The 17,902-nt window shown below is 38.7% G+C and overlaps 1 protein-coding gene across 1 annotated transcript in view; it reads right to left on the reverse strand.

The window, feature by feature from the left end:
• The window catches only part of CUBN (cubilin), a 149,054-nt gene that overhangs the window by 19,833 nt on the left and 111,319 nt on the right, over window positions 1-17,902 (reverse strand). Inside the window, exons 53-58 of the mRNA XM_052803346.1 lie at window positions 16,579-16,804; window positions 14,352-14,539; window positions 11,872-12,028; window positions 10,194-10,343; window positions 2,878-3,078; window positions 428-557 (exon numbers count right to left, since the gene is read on the reverse strand). Of these exons, the coding sequence (XP_052659306.1) occupies window positions 428-557; window positions 2,878-3,078; window positions 10,194-10,343; window positions 11,872-12,028; window positions 14,352-14,539; window positions 16,579-16,804 (1,052 nt within the window). The remainder of the gene's footprint in view (window positions 1-427; window positions 558-2,877; window positions 3,079-10,193; window positions 10,344-11,871; window positions 12,029-14,351; window positions 14,540-16,578; window positions 16,805-17,902) is intronic.

Genomic DNA, 17,902 nt, shown 5'->3' on the forward strand with positions numbered 1-17,902 from the left:
CACTCAGAAGTATACTCTTTCTGGGTGGGTATTATTACTTGGGCTGTAAAGTGATTCCAATTCTAAATTCTAATTCTAAAAGAATTCTTTTTTTTCTTATATCAACTCACAGGAGTCTCATAACTCCTCAAAGGCTGACAGCATTTAACTAAAAGCATGAGCTGCATTTTTACAATTTCTTAGTCCTCTTGGTAACCAAAGTGGGAAGTTAAAATTGTGGTGATGTTTTGCACATAACAAGTTACAGAGGAAGATGTAAGGGAGCCTGAGGTTGATAAAGGTGGCTTCAGTAGCCATTTCTCATTTTAGTTCAGCTTTCCCCTTGGAAAAGGAAAGACAGAGAGAAAATTGTCAATAATTGCTGTCTTTAAGTGGAATCAGAGACCCCTATGTCCCCTTGATGACAAGCTGAACTTGGATTACATACTTGAGCGCCACTACTTTGCTGTATCCAACTGTGATATAGTATGAGCAGTTCATGTTGTTGTGATAATCAAGAACTGAATGGGTTGGACTGCTGATAACGCCAACAGAGCCATTGAAAATGCCACCACAAGCTGTAGGGGAAACAGAAAAAAGAGTGATTACTGTCTGAATTCTAGCTTGGTCCTAATTCTCATATTTCTTGCAGGAGTTTAGCCATAAGGAAAGAGAAGTCCTTGATAAATTAGGAGCAGTCTTCACTGTCATGCCTAGAACTGTTAAATGTGGAGATGTCTATCAGGTTGTGCTCTGCAGTGGAAGGCTAGTCAGTATTGAAGTAACAGGTTGTTACTAGTCCGTACCAAATGGCAATGGCTCCGTGTTTGTGCAGTAAAAGACTGAGCCTGATTTCAAGCGTGCTGCAGTAGGACCAGGGAGCAGCGGGATGGGGTGGGTGCCCCATGCAGCAGCATAAGTGAGGTGTGTCTGGAGTAGCTCTGCACCCGTTCTAGCTTGCCAAGAGAAACCTGGCTGATATGTAGGCAAAAAGACATTCCCTCACCCAAATCCTGGCCCCATGGAAGCCTCTCGAAGTTTGGCACTGACACAAAAGCAGCCACAATTGCACACATAGCCCTGCCCCTGACTTTTCTGGAATAACTGTACATAGAAGGTCATCATCTCTCCACCTCCCGGCTGGGCTGGGGCATTACTGTAGCATTTGTTCTGTGCAGAAGGGCAGAGAAGAGTCCCCAGGTATCACTAACCATGGGGACTGTTCCCCAGTTCACCTTGTTCACCTTGTGCTGGGACTTGCCAGCAGTGGGGGGGTCTGAGTTGGAGGACAGCATACTTGCTCTCTGGCTGAGGAGCAAGTTAAACTCTGCAGCTGTGAACTAAAGACACTGCTTGGCTCCTCAGGGTTTCACACCATGGATGCTGGGGAGGCCAGGATGTGGCTAATGTTTGTTCCCAGCTTCAGTGCTTGCGGGAACAGAAACGCTTATAAAACCAACTCTAATCTCCATTGTTAGCTTCAGCCTTTATTTTATAATCTTAACTTGGCAAAAAACCGTTTCCCTGCGTCCTGTTGATAAATAGCTCAAAGCCACACACAGCTTTTCATGTTTTAAAGGACATGCCATTGCCAACGCCAGCACCTTAACCAAAGGCAGTCCCACACAGGGTGCTGCTGGACACAGAGCCCCTGGCTCCTCAGCTGGCAGCCTGGAGCACTGGCAGATAAAGGACAGGAGCCAGAGGATAAAGAATGAGCGTTATTCTACAATAGGAGGGGGAAGCCTTTTTCTTTTTTTTTTTTCCAGCAAACAATACAACTAGAGGGAAGAGGAATGTTAATTGCTAGAATCTGCTTTGTGTACAGCAACAATCTAATAAGGCTGCAGTCATCTTTCTCAAATGTCAGAAGTCACAAGTCAGATAGCAGCAACTGACTTGAGTGAGTTATGAAGGTCTTTTCCATGAGTAACTGCACATTGTCATTTCTCAGTGCCATTGCCTCTGTCTTATCTGTATCAGGCCATTCATTTTACATAAAGAATTTAGCCTTATGCTTTTTGCTGTGGCTTTGAACATGAGGAATATATTAAGGGAAATACCAAAGTTAAGAACTCACACTTCTTTCTGCAGTTAGAAAATGAAATAGCTTTCAAAAATCAAAGTACTGTCTCTATAAGTTAAACCTAGAAAATACTAAAATTGATTTTGAAAATAAAATTAATCTTTTGGGATATTTATATTTGTGCAGATATAAATTCTAAACTCAGTTGGAAACTTCTTTTTTTAATACATATTTACTCTTTTAAACAAAAGAGATCTCATGTGAATGACAAAAAGTTTTGGTGAAAATATTTATTAAAAAAGAAAAGTATACCTAGATCCCAATTTTTATTTACATTAATACCTGGCACTGCAAAAGGGTCATCAAATGGAGGCATATAGCTGGATACATTTAAAGATCCTGTTCTGCTTCCCGTGTTGTATAACATAGTTTTAGTATAACTGAGAACCAGACCATTCTCCTGTTTGTGGTAAAATCTTTTACATTAACTCAGTTAAACTGGTGATGTTTCTCCTTAAACATTATTTAAAAAAAAAGAAACAAAACCCAAACAAAACCCAAACAACAAAAAAACCTGCCAAAATGGGTTGCATTTCTTTTCTACAGCAAAGGAAAAGTGTTTCAGTTTCTGACTTGGTCTGTTGTAGTGTCTTGAAATGAGAACTGTGAGATAACACATCAGTCAGTGACAACATGCACCAAACAGTCCCATGTCCGGGTCCTGAGAGCTCTTCCGGGCAAGTGAAGAGGGAATATGAACCATCTACATTCATCTAAGATATTCCTAATGTGAGGTACAGTATTTCCTATGCTGAACCATTATCCAGCCGGAATATTTCCACCGCCTAAAGCACAGGACAGTGGCTACTCACCAATTGCTCTGTATCTTGCCTGGAATCCAAAGCCTGCAATGTGGGAGTCAGTGTAGAAGTTGAGCAGCATAGGTCCAAAGACACTGACTGGAGCAGGGAGCTCATTACCACAGAGCGTGATGAGAGGATGTGGGGTAACCCTCGTCCCACTGAAGATGCTTATTCCATCATAAAGACAAATTCTGCTCAAGAGTGCTGGGGCTGCATGGACATATAATGCAGAAGTGTTAGCAGCATATTTTCCATGTGATATACTGAGCTGTAAGTATACAGGTCTCACACAGAATAAGAATTAAATTTTATATTACTTTCCATTTCAGGATCTGGGATCTCATTTGCTTGCTGAGGAAGCAAATGTCAATTTTTAAAATGCAGAAAAACTGAGGCAAAAAAAGGTGAAGACACCTTGTATATAAGACGTCAGACTGGTCTCATTCAATACATCCTATCATCCGGAAAAGGCTCCAGGCCCCTTGAGTTTGTGGGAGTTCATATTTGAGTGAACACCATCTATGAGGAGATGAGAGGACCTAACAAAAGCATGGATCTCCTCTGCACATCAAAGCAATGCACCTTTTGTTACAGGCAACCAACTGCCTAGTATTTCTTTCCCCTAATGTAGAAGTCAGCACTTAGTGCAGGGAATTTTAAATCATTAAGAGTGAGAATTTGGGAAAATGAAAAAATAGTCCATATACTAACATGTTTCAGAGATGACTTCTTTCTCTCTGAATTCCTTCAAACTTTGGAGTACCTAAACCCAGATTCTTCAGCTTGACTCAGAAGACAAAAAAATGTAAATTTAATCTTGCATTTTGCCAGTGAAATGCTGCAACTGTGGCAGTCAGTGGAGATTTGGAGATGACTGAGCAATAGGAAAAAACCCAACTATTTTCAAGAGCAATCAGCTTTAGGGGGCAAATTGGTGCAGATATTAGGGTGAGTGGAAAGCTGCCCATTCAAAAGCACCAAGAAACACAGAAATGGGGAATGTAGCATTCCATTATTTTTTCTCCTTGGTATTTAGTTTCTCCTTTGCAGTTAGATTTCTGGAGGAATGAGCCATCCTCTCTGACTCCCTGCCCTACCTTCCTGACTTTCTAGCGACCTCACCATTTGCAACCAGATTCAACTGAGGTGAGAGGTCTCAAATGTATTAAGTTCATATAAGTTTCATGAAGGTCAGTAGCTGAGTTACGAGTGACAGAGGAATGTCCCCAAAGGACAAGCTGTGCTTTCAGTGTAAGGGCGGTGAGTTCTGGCAGAGACCTGCTGAGCACCAGCCATGGGGCCCTGGGAGCTCAGAGCCATGTCACCACCTCCCTGCCCAGCTGGGAGCCATAAGCATGGGGAGAGGTTGGTGGCACCCAGGGTGGTACCACCAAGGGAGGTATGGTGAGAGCTAGAGAGGTTTTCTATCATGTGGGAGCAAGAAGGGAGCCCCATGGGCTATGCAGGAAAGCTGGATTAACGCTGTCAGTGAAAAATACAGCATACATCTACTGAAAAATGATAATTCATTAGTTGTTATGCTTATAGAACAACTTGATGTTTTCTTTGTCTTCTTCATCATCATTTAGAAGCATAATGGAAGCTGGGGTGTCACATGTTTATTGAGGTTAAGTTATCATGTTTAGCAATCTGTTAGCAACAATGGGGCAGTTACTTAAACTGCAAAGGATTAATAGGGAATTACCTAAATTTAACAGGAGAGACACTGAGACTACTGTTGGCAGCAGAGTGATTCCTGCAGATTGTCCAGTCAAAACAAGCTGCTTCCTAGTGTTATAGGAAACAGGATGACTTGTATTGAACAGGATGACAAATAGAATTGAGTCATAATTCTATTTCACAAGAACAACAGAGTGATCCCAGCAGTCAGATATATTTTAGATCCTCTCCGGAGTTTTAATTTAAAAATTCCTTCTCTCTCAATGAAGACAATGTATTCTAACATGCTTTACAATTATGCCAATAGGGAAATACGGTGCTTGTCTGACTCTAATAAGAGTAACTAAGCCGAAAACAACCAGCCACATCAGATAGCTGATTACAATGTTAATAAAATAATTAATTAAAATATTCTTCATGTCCTACCCTATTATGAGAATACCTGATAATGTGATGCAAGTAAAAAAAACAATCAATTTTAAAATAAAAAGAAATGGAAATAAAAAAGAAATGAAGACAAGTGCAATTTCAGAATGGAACAGATTTGAGAAAGCAACTCAGGTCTTTTTCTGAAAACACTTTGGAGAAAGGCGTGAAGTGAAATGAACTTCTCAGCAAAGCAAAGGTCCACAATACCTGTCACAAGTTGTTTCAAACTGCTGCACTGGAAAGAACAAGATTGTTGACATAGGACTGTGAGCAAAAAGCTTAACTTCTAGCTTTGAATCCTCATTGTTTGGGTGGATATAATTTATGGCCCATGAATCCTGGCAGGACTGATGGTTGTTTGATCTCTATCCTGTAACTCATTCTCTTGTTCACACTTCTCCTTAATTTCTCACCATGCTAAATGCATTATTCTATAAATAATCCCCAGCCTCAGATTCCTCTATTCTATCTCCTCATGTCATACTTCCAGCCTCTACACATACTCAGCACATCATCAGAGATTCTTCTCTGTGATTTATTTCCTCTAATTCTATCATCTTAGATCTTTTCTAGACCAATTTCTGTCCCTTGGACTACAATAGAACAGCTTTCACAAGCCTCCAGAGATCTTTCATAGCCAGATGTCAGACCCACATCCTCTTTGAGCTGACAGGCACTTTCTACATAGCTAGCACTGTTTTTCTTCCTAGAACCTTCTCTACTAAAAGCTTTTGCTCATCCTTCTGGTATTACTGTAGTCTCTCTTCCAATTCATCCATGAGGATTCAATGAGACATCTCCTCTCCTGTCTTTCTCTCTTTATCTCCACATTAGCTCTGTATAATCTCATTTGCAAGGACAGATGCAACTACTATCTCTATGCTGATGACCCCGTAAGTCTACTTCCCTCCTCCAGGCCTCTATCTGTTCGGGCTAAAATCTTATTTCTGTCTCTCAACAAAACCATTCAATAGGACAGCTTTTTCCCCCTCTCAAGTCTTCACTTGCATCTTCTTTCTTTACAGCCTCATCATTTTCCCTGCCCTCATTAGGTCTGTGTCTATGGTTTAGATCTCTCTAGGTCTTCACATCCAGGTTAGATGCAAATATTGTCAAGTGTTTCCAGTTACTATTTTTAAGATAAATTCCTTCCTATTCTTCCATATAGCTATGACTCCCACCTGAGAAATAGTGGGTTTTCCAACATGGATACTGTACCATTTGTTCCTCTAGCCTTGGCAATATTTCTTCCAAATACTGCTGGAGGGATCAATTATTTGGTCTGATGTTATGAACATAACCCTCTTGCTTTGAATTGCTGCCTATGTTTGCTTTCAAGGCCTTTCGTTTTCTATCTGTACTCTATTATTTCTTGGTACTGCTCAGCACTGATACATTGACTCCTGCCTCCAAAGTTCACATGACAAGAGCTTCAGTTGTCCTTACCTTGCATTTTGAAATACGCCTTTGTGTTGTTTCCTTTCCATTTAGCAGAAATTTCTGTCCAGTCTCATTATTCTCCGTAAAATCGTTGATTTGATATGATGCCTGCACAAAAACCTTGAACGAATTTGGGCCCCTAACTATCTGATCCCTAATAACAATGTCCTCTTTCCATCTCTCTGTTTATAACCACAGACTCTGTTTCATTTGTATTGACGCAGAACCTGTCTTTTTCTTGAAGTTTGTAAAACGTAAAATAGTGAGGTTTTGGTTCACAGCTGTAGCTTCTGGTACAAATGGTAATACAATTAATAATTGCTAATGTAGGAGAAATATTATGCAGATATATACTGGTAATACAATTAGTAATTACTAATGTAGGAGAAGTATTACACAGATATATACTCCTGCGCAACATATTAACCAGCTCCATAGCACAAGATACTATTTTGAAAGCAAGGAATTACAAGTCTTTCATATATATATATATATCTCCTCTTTCAAAATAATCTGTTGCAAAACTTGTCTATTTTCTGAATTGCCTAGTAACAACTGAGAAAGCAGATAGAGAAGACTCCAAAATGAAGCTGTGACCCTATCCCAGATTGCAAAATTACAGTTGCATGTTTAAAAAAAAAAAAAGGAGAAATAAACAAGCTATTAAAACATTTTTCAGGTCAGCATGCTATCAACACAATGCAGTTGTTTTGTATGGACAGAGTATAAATACTACAGAATTCTAAAAGCAGATATTGCAGGAGGCCCACATCCATTTCCCCTGATTTTCCATGATTTGGAACTCAGACTTTATTGGATGTTATACTCATACTTGAAGAGTATTACAGCCATTTAATAATACACTACCATAGCTGTCAGAGGTGTATTTGTAGGGACATTCACCTGAATAAAGCTTGTGAACAAAGATGGATGTGATATTAATTATTTCTTAGATAGTAAGTCTACTACTAATTCTAATATGTTAGATTTGTGTAGACCTTTGATCCAAGGAGGGATGACAGATGGAAGACATTTATCACTGTTGCAGAAGTGGGGCTGAGAAAACAAACTCACCCCCATTTGTTTGGTTCTTTATAAAGTAACCAAACATGACAATGCAGGTGGTACTACAAGAAGCAAGTGGCAACCAATGCAACTTCATGAAACAGGCAAATCAAAAGAAAGGTTCCGTAACCATATTCAGTTTGGCACAGGAAGAGACATTCTTCAGGCTGTAAGGAAATCACAAAGACTAAGCCAAACTCCATTCCTAGGTTTAATCTTGCCTATGTTTTGCTGCCTAAATGTTAAGTATCTTGTGTAAACTATTGTCTATGGCTTCCTCTAATAGTCGATGGGTAAAGAGAGTGAGGGAGACCTTCAGAAGGCAATTCATTCCACCTGTACAACATATTTGGTTTTGAGTTTAAAGCACTTTTTCACTTCACTATAGGAGGAGATAAATCTAGATGATAATCTAAATTAGGTGTCTATTTTCCGGGGCTCAAAGTCAGATAAAACCAATTTTTTACCTACCAGGAAGCAGCAAATTTAGATTAAATTTTGATCACAAAATCAACAAATACAGTTTCCTCCAGTTCTTTCTTCCTCTGTTACTTGCTATATTTAGTGCTTAATACATATTTAATATTTAGTATATGCATTTCTTGTTCATTTGGTTCCAGATACTGACATTGTATAACTGCTGTGGGTTAACTACCTCATTTGGAATCGTTCTTTATAATCAGAATAGGCATCTCATCATAATTGAAAACATAACTACTCTACAGCAGAGGTCTGTGACTAACCCATGAAGTCATTCAATTTTGTACCAATGTGTCACTGCACTTTAGCCAATTACATTCTGCCTTCTAATTTTCTGGAAAAGATATCGCAACCAGTTAAAGTCAATGAGATATGTATGCCTTACAGGTATTATTTTAAATACTTCATTTCATTACTAAACAACCATGAAAAAAACATTTGGATTTCTTTTGAGAGGTCAAATAGGCAGTAAATTATGTTAATTGGACATGTAGTTAAACTTAAAAAACCCAGTCCAGAACATCTGTACTAGTATGGTTAAAATTTTAAAGGCCATACTCAGCAACAGTCTAAGCAGGTGCAATGCTTCCTTGCATATGGAATAGCTAGAAATGTTTTTAACAGATACTATCAAACATTGTCCTGCTTTTGCAAAAGAACTAAGGGAGTTCACGCTGGAAACCCTTAGGCACATGTGCTAAACATATTCAGTGGGACAGCTGAATACTTTTTCACTTCTGCGTGATAGTTTGCAAGATAGTGGTTTCAATCTTCTTTCCAACTTAAACCCAGGCAATTTCTCTTTGCTACAGGGTTGTGTTTTAAGATTTTGTGAAAAATATTAATAATCAGCTGCTGGAGAGTGTCATATTTCCTCTTTTATAACCAGATGACCTTTTGGTCATATCCACAGTTCTTTTCTTTCATATGACTGAGGAATTTTAGTTTGTGTAGCCTAAGGAAGCCTATAACAATAAAGGAGCAAATTGCCCTGCAAGAAGTAGAATATTTTTAGTAGTTATTTAGGTCTATGTTTATTATTATGTCTGTATCATTTACCTCTTTTCTTTAACCTTCTTGATAATAAAACCTTTAATCCATTTATAAATTAACTGAATGCACAGACAGAATACAGATCAGTAATGTACTCACAGAGGTATAAAAATTGGCATCATCTGATTCAGCCTAATGTTTAGTCTGTCTGCTGAATAACAATGTCTTCTACATGAAGAAATTATGTAATTTCTGTGGTTTACATTTCATTTAAAAAAAAATCTTAAAGTGGCAGTTTGTATTAGGATATGAAAAAAATGTTTCAGATAGATAGAATCATAGTCAAATCAAATCTTTGCCTCAGACCTAAATTAAGTTTGGACCATAATACTTTTGAATTCAAAATAGTTTGAAAGCTTAAAAGGAAAATAAAAGAAGCATATTTTCTGACTTTATTGTTTGGTCTGAAGAAAAATTCAAATTACACACCCCAGCTTAGTAACAAATCACTCAGAAATCTCTTTGTCTAAGTGACTTCAAGAGAACCAAATTAAGATGGCCTTAAAATATGTGATGCTACCCAAGTAGTTTGGACATACTGATTCCTCTGTGTTATCATGACATCTCCACCCATAAAAATTTGGTCCTATCAAAGTTGGGAAAGTTTTACCATTGACACCAATGAGACCAGGATATTATACCTGTTATTTCTTGGCTAAATGCAGCCAAGTTTGAAAATCTCAAGAGGGACTTTTGTTCGTGGGTATGTACAGTGTAACAACTTGTACACGTTTTCAGTTACTGTAGTCTTTCACCTAGTTTCCCATTTATATGTTTGTAATCCTTGTAAAACACCCGAGTATATTTATATCCGTTTTATCAGTTAAGGAAACAGAAGCACTGAACAGCAAAACAGCTGGCCTAAGATCAAAAAGGTTAGGCAGGAACAAAGACCAAATTGGCCACAGACACTTTTATACTCCAACCACCCAGCAAATTCCCGACTTCATTGCTGCACGATATTTAACAGGTGAGATCTAGCTTCACTCTTCTGGAACCCTTCAGTGACACAAAACTGAACCCCAGAAACTATCTCTGTAAATGTTTGGCTGTAAATGATTTTCAGAATGGACCAGCAAATTAAACCATCAACCATTTTCCATGATAGAAGACTTGTATGTTTTCAAGTAAGAAGTTACACTTCATAGTACATACTGAAATTATGAAGTACCAGTTACCTTCCAAGTGGAAAGTCTCAAACTCTAGGATCACCAGTGACTGTGGTCCCTGGTCTATGATATAACTGCAGTTCAAGTTGTTATCATACTGACTAGGGTAGTTAGGAGAGATGATACGACCTGCAGGGCTGGTGAAATTTACTCCGCATCCTGCAAACGTAAATTAATAAGACACAGTTATAATCCAGGTGATAACATCATTCCAGTTTTGCATTGAGAAAACCAATAATGTACATAAGGACCTCATCTCTCCTTAACAGGCTGGTCAAAAAATCAGGGAGAGTAGTATGTATCATGATAGCAAAAGTAGGTCTTACACATACACACAGCAGTGGTTTTGGGAAAAACAGGGCCTTCCTGCCTACAGCTTCACACAGTATCTTGGATAAGACCAAGCCATAGCCCCTCAGCCCACTGAACAGAAGGACAGAGCACTGCCGTTCTTATGGGTTTGGAACCTGCACATTTCAAAATCCCTTAGTACATACAAATGTAGCTGAATTGGATGTGGTGTTACTGGGGGGACATCAGCAGTTTAGCCTCATTTGAAAATGCCCATGTTACCCAAGTGGCACCATTCTTCCTTCGTGCCTGACAGCCAGGAGGATGCAGTCTGCTGCAGGGCCATCTCTGGGTTGCTTTGCTATATGCAGAGGCAGGAAAGGTTTGACACCCAGAACTTCTCAAGCACACAGAACTGTTCATTTTCATGGAGCTCCTTCTGATCCTAATGATTGCATGGCCTTGGGGTTTCCCTTTATTTTAAGCCACAGGCTTAAAAGAGTGCAGTGCACAGTGAGATGCTGGTATAAGATTAGGAACAGACATATGAAGCCTGTGATTGTCTCCGCTAAGAGGTTGCTAGTTGTTACTGACAACATTAGTGCAGCCATTATAAAAACAAAATCAATTTCAGTTCAGAATTCTGTATACTTCGATAGTGTCTCCATCTAAGCACTTAATTTCTCACTGTTTTAATCTGAATCCAGTGAAGGGAAAGTGGTTTCCTTTGGCAGCATCCTACAAAAAAAACCCAACCAACCAATGGCAATTGAGCACTGCCTCCTACACTTCTGGTGGGTTTGACCCTCACAAAGCACATACTGTGGTTAAAGAAATGGAGAGGCCCACCCAAGAAATGCCACTTGACCTACACGAGATGCAAATACAACAAAGCAAAGCAAAGCAAAAGCCAGAGCAGATGGTGAGGAGCAATTTCTTCTCCTGAGAGCAGTTTATGTGAAGGGCATGGGCTACACCATACACAGGAGAAATTACCGCAGTTTCAGCATGTGCCTTGAAAAGAAGAACAGAGATAAAAATTCTACAGGAGGAGCAGATCCTTTTTCCTTTTTAAGATTATAGGTTTAGCTTCCAAGCAGTTTAACTATGGAGGAACAAATTCTAAAAATTTAAAGCCTATTCATATCTTGTCGGCACACTGAAAAGGCAAAGGTGGCTAAGAATAACTACAAAGTTACAGCTGCATGGAGGATCTTTGGCAAGTCCAACACTGGAGCACACAGTAGCTCCATTGCATTCAGTAAGGAAACTCTTGGTTTCAAAAGCTGGGCAGAGGCTTCAATGCCTTGTTGGACTGATGTCTGAATTGCTACAGACAGATCAAACTAATCCAAAATGGACTAACAGAGCACCATCTGGCTTTAATATTACTTACTGCTTATGAAAGATGCAGAGAAACCTGGCCCAGGAGCATCCTGAGACTGAAATACCGTAGTTATCACATTGTTTGGAGCAACAACAGGATCAGGAGCTGAACTTCCACATCCTGTGGTTAACAAAGCTGCTGCTTCTTCATAATTTCCTCTCCACACCTGACAAGCCCAGATTGGAAACAATTTAGTGTTTTCAAAGCCCATGTAGTTTGTGGGAACCCACCAGGAATTGCATATGCAATTGTTCTTTCCATAGACTTAGCATAGGATTCATCTCACACTGAATCTTAGAGATCTAAATTGGGGGTAATCACTCTCCATTCACTCTATGGTCAGTGGAGACAAAAAGACTTCTCCAAGGAGTGAATCACAATGAATAACTTAGGATGCCAGGGACCTCTGGAGGGTATCTGGACATCATTTGCTCAAACCCCTGCTGATAGCAGAGCCAACATAGATCAGGTTCAGGGAACCAGAGAAAAACATTTTATGCACATCATTACCTATCTCCATTTCGTCTCTGCTAACTTATCTCCATATACCCTGTGAATATGAATATCTATGTATACAATGAATTATTAAATGCAATCCTTATATTATTCATAAGTCAATAAAAACCAAAGCTATCATGCTAGGGTAATATAGAGGCATCAGACTGGAAGATCTGGATCCTTAATATCTAGTCTTGCTAATCAAAAATAATTCCCATTTTTTGTTATGTTACATTCACTTGTTCAATGACAACTATCAAATCACATAGAGAGTTAACAAAATAATATAATGCACAAAAATGTAATAAAGAAAAATATATATATATTACTTCAACTGTACCAATAGCCAATTTAAGTTCAATCAAACCATGCACTCAAGAAGCACATGCAGGTTTAGGTAGGTATTTCAGTGAAACCCTCTTCAGGTAATTACTTAAACATGTACTTGAGGCTCACAGTTTAAGCACTGAATTTCAACACACATATAAAATGAAACATAGGCATGAATGTTTGGTGTCTCTGAGTGCTTAAATAATTTCCTGAATCAGGATGTTTATTGCCAAGGATTTAAAACGTCTGCTTCAAGAAAAAAGAAAAAAATTATTTACTCTGATAATAAATTTATTCTTCATTGTTGTGTTTGAACAGGTTTTTTACTGGTACTTTATACTAAAAATATATTTAAAAAATAATATTTGATTTTTAAAAGAATGTGTTTGAAAGCAGTCTAGTGGCACTAGAACAACCACATGAAATTGTGATTGCTCTAAGCAACCATCCTAGAAAGGGTTACCCAAGGTTAGTCTGTAAGTGTTAGGGATGTGAATCACCTCATTCATCTGGCCAGGTGTTTGAGGCAATGGATGCTTAAATGATTAATATAAACAGTCTATGGCCTGGCCAAGATTTTGCAAAGTCACTATTGATTTTGGATTCCTCTTTTTAATTGCTCAGCTTGGAATGAATGGAAAAAACTTACACCTGTTCCAAATTTTTTCATATCCAGACACCTTCATACGTCTCAAATTGGACATTCAGAAATGGAGGTGGACATCACCAAAAATTTCAGATTTTTTGCTATGGAGAAAAACTCCAGTTGACATAGTTTTGACCATGTCATTTAGGACAGTTTAGAAATTTGAAATTAAATCACCTTAACTGGGTGGCATTAAGACATTCATAATAGTAAAATGTATTGTAACATATTACATCAATTAATCGGTGGAGCAGGCTATGAAAAGACAACTCTAATAGTACTTTTTTCTACAACCTTAAAAAATGAGTGCAACTGTAGTTTGTAAGTTAGTAGGTATAGATCAGATGTACAGCTGCTCAAGTCTTCCTACATGTCAAATTATGTTTGCCCTTTATTTCAAGTGGGAGTTGTACTGCTGCAGAGAAAATGAGCACAAACCCACTGAACGTATGCCAAATGCCTGAGAAAAAAATGACACTGAAAAATTCAAAGCATGTCCACTCCATTCTATTGCTTTGAAAACAAGTGGCTCTTGACAACCTATGAAAGATAAGAATGCTATCTTTGTTTTTTGAGATTAAAAAAAGAACAATTAGTGCAACTTGGACAGTTTATACACTTATAAAGAAGTTTTGTAGAACTATAGTGTCACATTCCTGTTTTTTTACTCACTGGAGTAATTGAAAAGGTCTTTTCATTACACTATATTTTCTCATTATTTCCTGGTTCTGAAGTCATAAGTAATTTTTTCATATTTTTCATTTTTGGGGCAGCATGTAGAGTGATGGGGACCCTGCTGGAGGTGGAATTTCAAGAACTGATAAAAATTAAAAATATATACAAGCCACTTCTTAAGGCATACAGAAAACTGACTGTATTGGTACAAGGACTTCAGTTTATATTTCCTGAATTTTATGCCTTGACAATCCTAACCATGACAATTGCAAAACAGGATTCTGGAATCATGACTTCTTAAAGCACTGCTCTGCTGATCTAATACCAACAATTATTTTACCTTCACATAACTGTTCTGGCAGCTGCCATCGCTATCTGGAATCTGGAAGTTACTGTGGAAATTCATCTCCAAGTGTTTGCTTTCATGCGTAATGATGGTCCATGTGCATCTGGTGTTCATGGGAAAGTTTTGAGGCCAATGAGGAGACTTGATCATACCGCTATCTGAATGAATGATTCCACCACATCCTGGAAAAAGTAGCAACAGGTGGGAGAAATGTTCAAATATTTCCCGTTGCTGTCAGCTTTGAATGATTGCTTGCCTCTGTGGCTGCAAGAGTGAGAGAGGAAAGCCCTGACATCCACTCAAACTTCATTTACCCCTCTTTTAACTGATGTTCCTTCTCCCGCCTCTGCAGCAGGGAGGTGGTTACACTCTAGGGAAGGACTCTCTTTGTACTTCACTTTCTCTTCACAAGTTCCTTCTCCTTGCCAGTTCATAACCTTTTGCTCTGGTGGCAATTAGAAGTGAGTATTGCTTAGAGAGAGAGTAAGGGTCAGAAATACATTAATGAGGAGCTTCTCTCAAGACTGTGCAGGTTCTTTCCCACACCCCACAGCATGCACATCATGACTGACAGCCATTCAGGAGAGCACCCTAGGAAAAAAACCTCAATCTACTGCTGAATCCTTTTTTTTCTCACCCTGCAACATGTGAATATTGCAGTTCCACATGCGAATCTACTCAAGCTACATCCATTTACTCAGGGCAAAATGGTGACTTCTCCTCCAACCCAGGCAGCCCTGTGGATCTCAGTGGGATTATGGAGAGGGCTGACAAACATGCCTTTAAAAATTGTTAACAGATTCATTTATAAGGAATAGCTAGTCATGGCTCTGTGGCAGCTCATGTTCTTATACATAAGAAGTTTAGTTAATTTGAAACATACTTGCAAATACCATGCCAAGAATAATTTACTAGGGCTATGTGTACAGTACTAGCAACCCATTATTATTTCGGAGACGATGTAGTAACAGGATGAATAAAGAGCAAAAAAAGGCTTTTAACATTCTACTTTTTTCCTTCTTAGTTAAAAAATATATATTAGCTTTAAAAGGAAGATTTTATTTTTCATTCTTCTATGTTAGAATGGCAATTGTGTTTAGAAGGATATGAGGCCAAGTTTTGCTCATACATAGAGAATGTAAACCCATAGATTCTCAGTGGATAAATGAGAAGAAAGCTGAGGAAAGGAAACGAGGTATATAGAAAAAGAATTCTTCTTTCACAGAGAGAATAATGACTATGCACATTGCATGTGTATGTTAATGTCTACTACATCATTGAAGAGTGGCCTTTATTGCACATGAAATCCCAGTGACAATAGGGAACAGTGTCAAAAACCTGCGTGACAGTGTATATTCACACAAGCATGGACTATTGATATATTTAAGACATTCCATCAACTGACTGTGTGAATACTGCTAGATTATTAACTGGTGGAAAGCTCATCAGCATCAGCCAGAAAGTTTGCAGCTGGAGGTGACGCTAGGAAACACATTGCCAGCTCTGTACTGAGGTAGGAAGGCACAATGAATTCTGCCCTGCCACCAGCCAGCACATCTACACTTGCCTTTAGTCATCTCCTGAAGGACAGTGTGCAAATGGTGAGCTACCTTTCCAACCCCCCTGCCCCAATCCAGAAAGATGATAATTTCAACAGAGGGAAGGTAGCTTTTTAAAATGTGCTAATTCAATCCTGCAAGTGTACCACCTTCAAAAGTGTACCAACATCTCCACTGAAGTGGAAGAGTTTTAGGCTGTTGTCACATGTGCTCTTTGAGAAGTTCTGTCTGCCTCTCTGTTTTGAAACTGACCTCTTTCTAGTTTTAAGTGTTTAAACCAAATCAAACTGTGAAACAATTGTTACTCAAGATGTGACATGTCTCATAGTCACTGACAATAGATACCACTGCTGGGAGGATAATGGGCATGATATCAATTTACAGACATCAAGAAACTGCCAGTGGGAGGCTTAAAAAGTACAAAATCAGTCCAAATTTCATTTCATTGTGTGAGATCAGACAACACTGGTTTAATAGTTGGCTTTTTTAGTGCTGGCTTCTCTCAGGAATGCTGAAGATGTTGGCATGTATTTCTGTTGTTCTTTAATGCAAACTTAATTAAAGAGGAGGAATCCTATTTCATTTTGTGGTTGAAAAGTGCTATATAGGCATGATGTACTGCATCATGTTAGACCTGGAAAAATCAGTATTTTTTCTCTTACCTAGAGATTCTGCTGTCCATGTTGCATAAAAACCACCTCCTTGAATTGAGTGGTCAGAGTTAAAGATGATGACTAGCTTGCTGGAACCAGACCGAATAGTCCCAGGGGATGTGTTTCCACAATACTTTCCTATGACAGGAGACCCAGGAGAGCCGCCATTGAGGATAGTAACAGAGTCCCACTTACAAAGTGAATGATTTTCAACATGGAAGGCTGTAAAAGTAAGCTGCAACACACAAAAGCAAAATTCAGAAGCTAACACCAGCCACACTAGCGGAGGGGTTGGAGCAATTCCAGCCAGATTCTGTAGCCATCCTAGCACAATGATTTCTGGGTATGCTCAGAAATCTGACCCTCAGTTCACCTTGATGCTTTCCTGCAAGTATTGCTTGGAGTCTTGCCACTATAAGTAACAGCAACTACTTAGCATGAAAACAGAAATGGAAGAGGAACACACAGGTTCAAAACTGGCATTATTGGGACTTAACAGTATGTTTGAAGCTAAGTATGTGGTTCAAAATGGTCTTGAATATGTACAGGTGTTGAACCACTTTCCTGCTCTCCAAGCTTCTGGTCATGAAATCTGAAGTTGCACATTCAAATATAAGTAGCTATGTAAGCCGAAAGCCTTGGATTTTTTTCTTCCTATTATTTTTAATCAGAATACTTAAGAGTTGCTAAAAAGAATGCTAGTTTCCATTAAATCTGAGAGAAACAGTTTCATGTTTGGTTCCTGTGGGCCTGGATGCATCACATAAATAGACTGGGCTAGGCAGGCAGCTTCTGACCCTGTCTCCCTCTCACACTGATGCTGTTTGTCCTTGGAGTGATATGCACACAGGTGGGATTTCCAGTTCAAAGATTTAGATTGCTGACCTAGTAGACTCCTGGATTTTTTGATGTTGAAATATTGTTATACACTAATGACTGCCTGGCCCTCTTCCAATAAGTTTTTTTTACCAGTTCCAGGATTGGGATCTTTGTGGAAAAGTTTAGCAAATACATAGTACTTCTTCCTATAACTTTTGTGTGTATTCATTTCCAAAAGAACTCTGCCTGAGGCAAAGACCAAACACAAATTTAGCTCAAATGGTTTAAGTTCAGATCTTTACCAGCAGCTGAAACTGGCAGCTTATACTGGAAAAGTTTAGTCTGCCTTCACTGAGAGGGCTGCTACTCAGTTCTTTTAAGATAGAAATCTACTTACATCTGATTAAGACTAGTTCTGCTTTAAATAAATTTGTGGATTAAATAATAGAAATTTTGTGTTCTACTAAAATAATCCTGTATTCCCTGAAGTAAGAACCTAGGCAGTGGTCAGAAC

The sequence above is a fragment of the Harpia harpyja genome, chromosome 1, assembly GCF_026419915.1.
Source record: "Harpia harpyja isolate bHarHar1 chromosome 1, bHarHar1 primary haplotype, whole genome shotgun sequence".
NCBI classification, from domain to species: Eukaryota; Metazoa; Chordata; class Aves; order Accipitriformes; family Accipitridae; genus Harpia; species Harpia harpyja.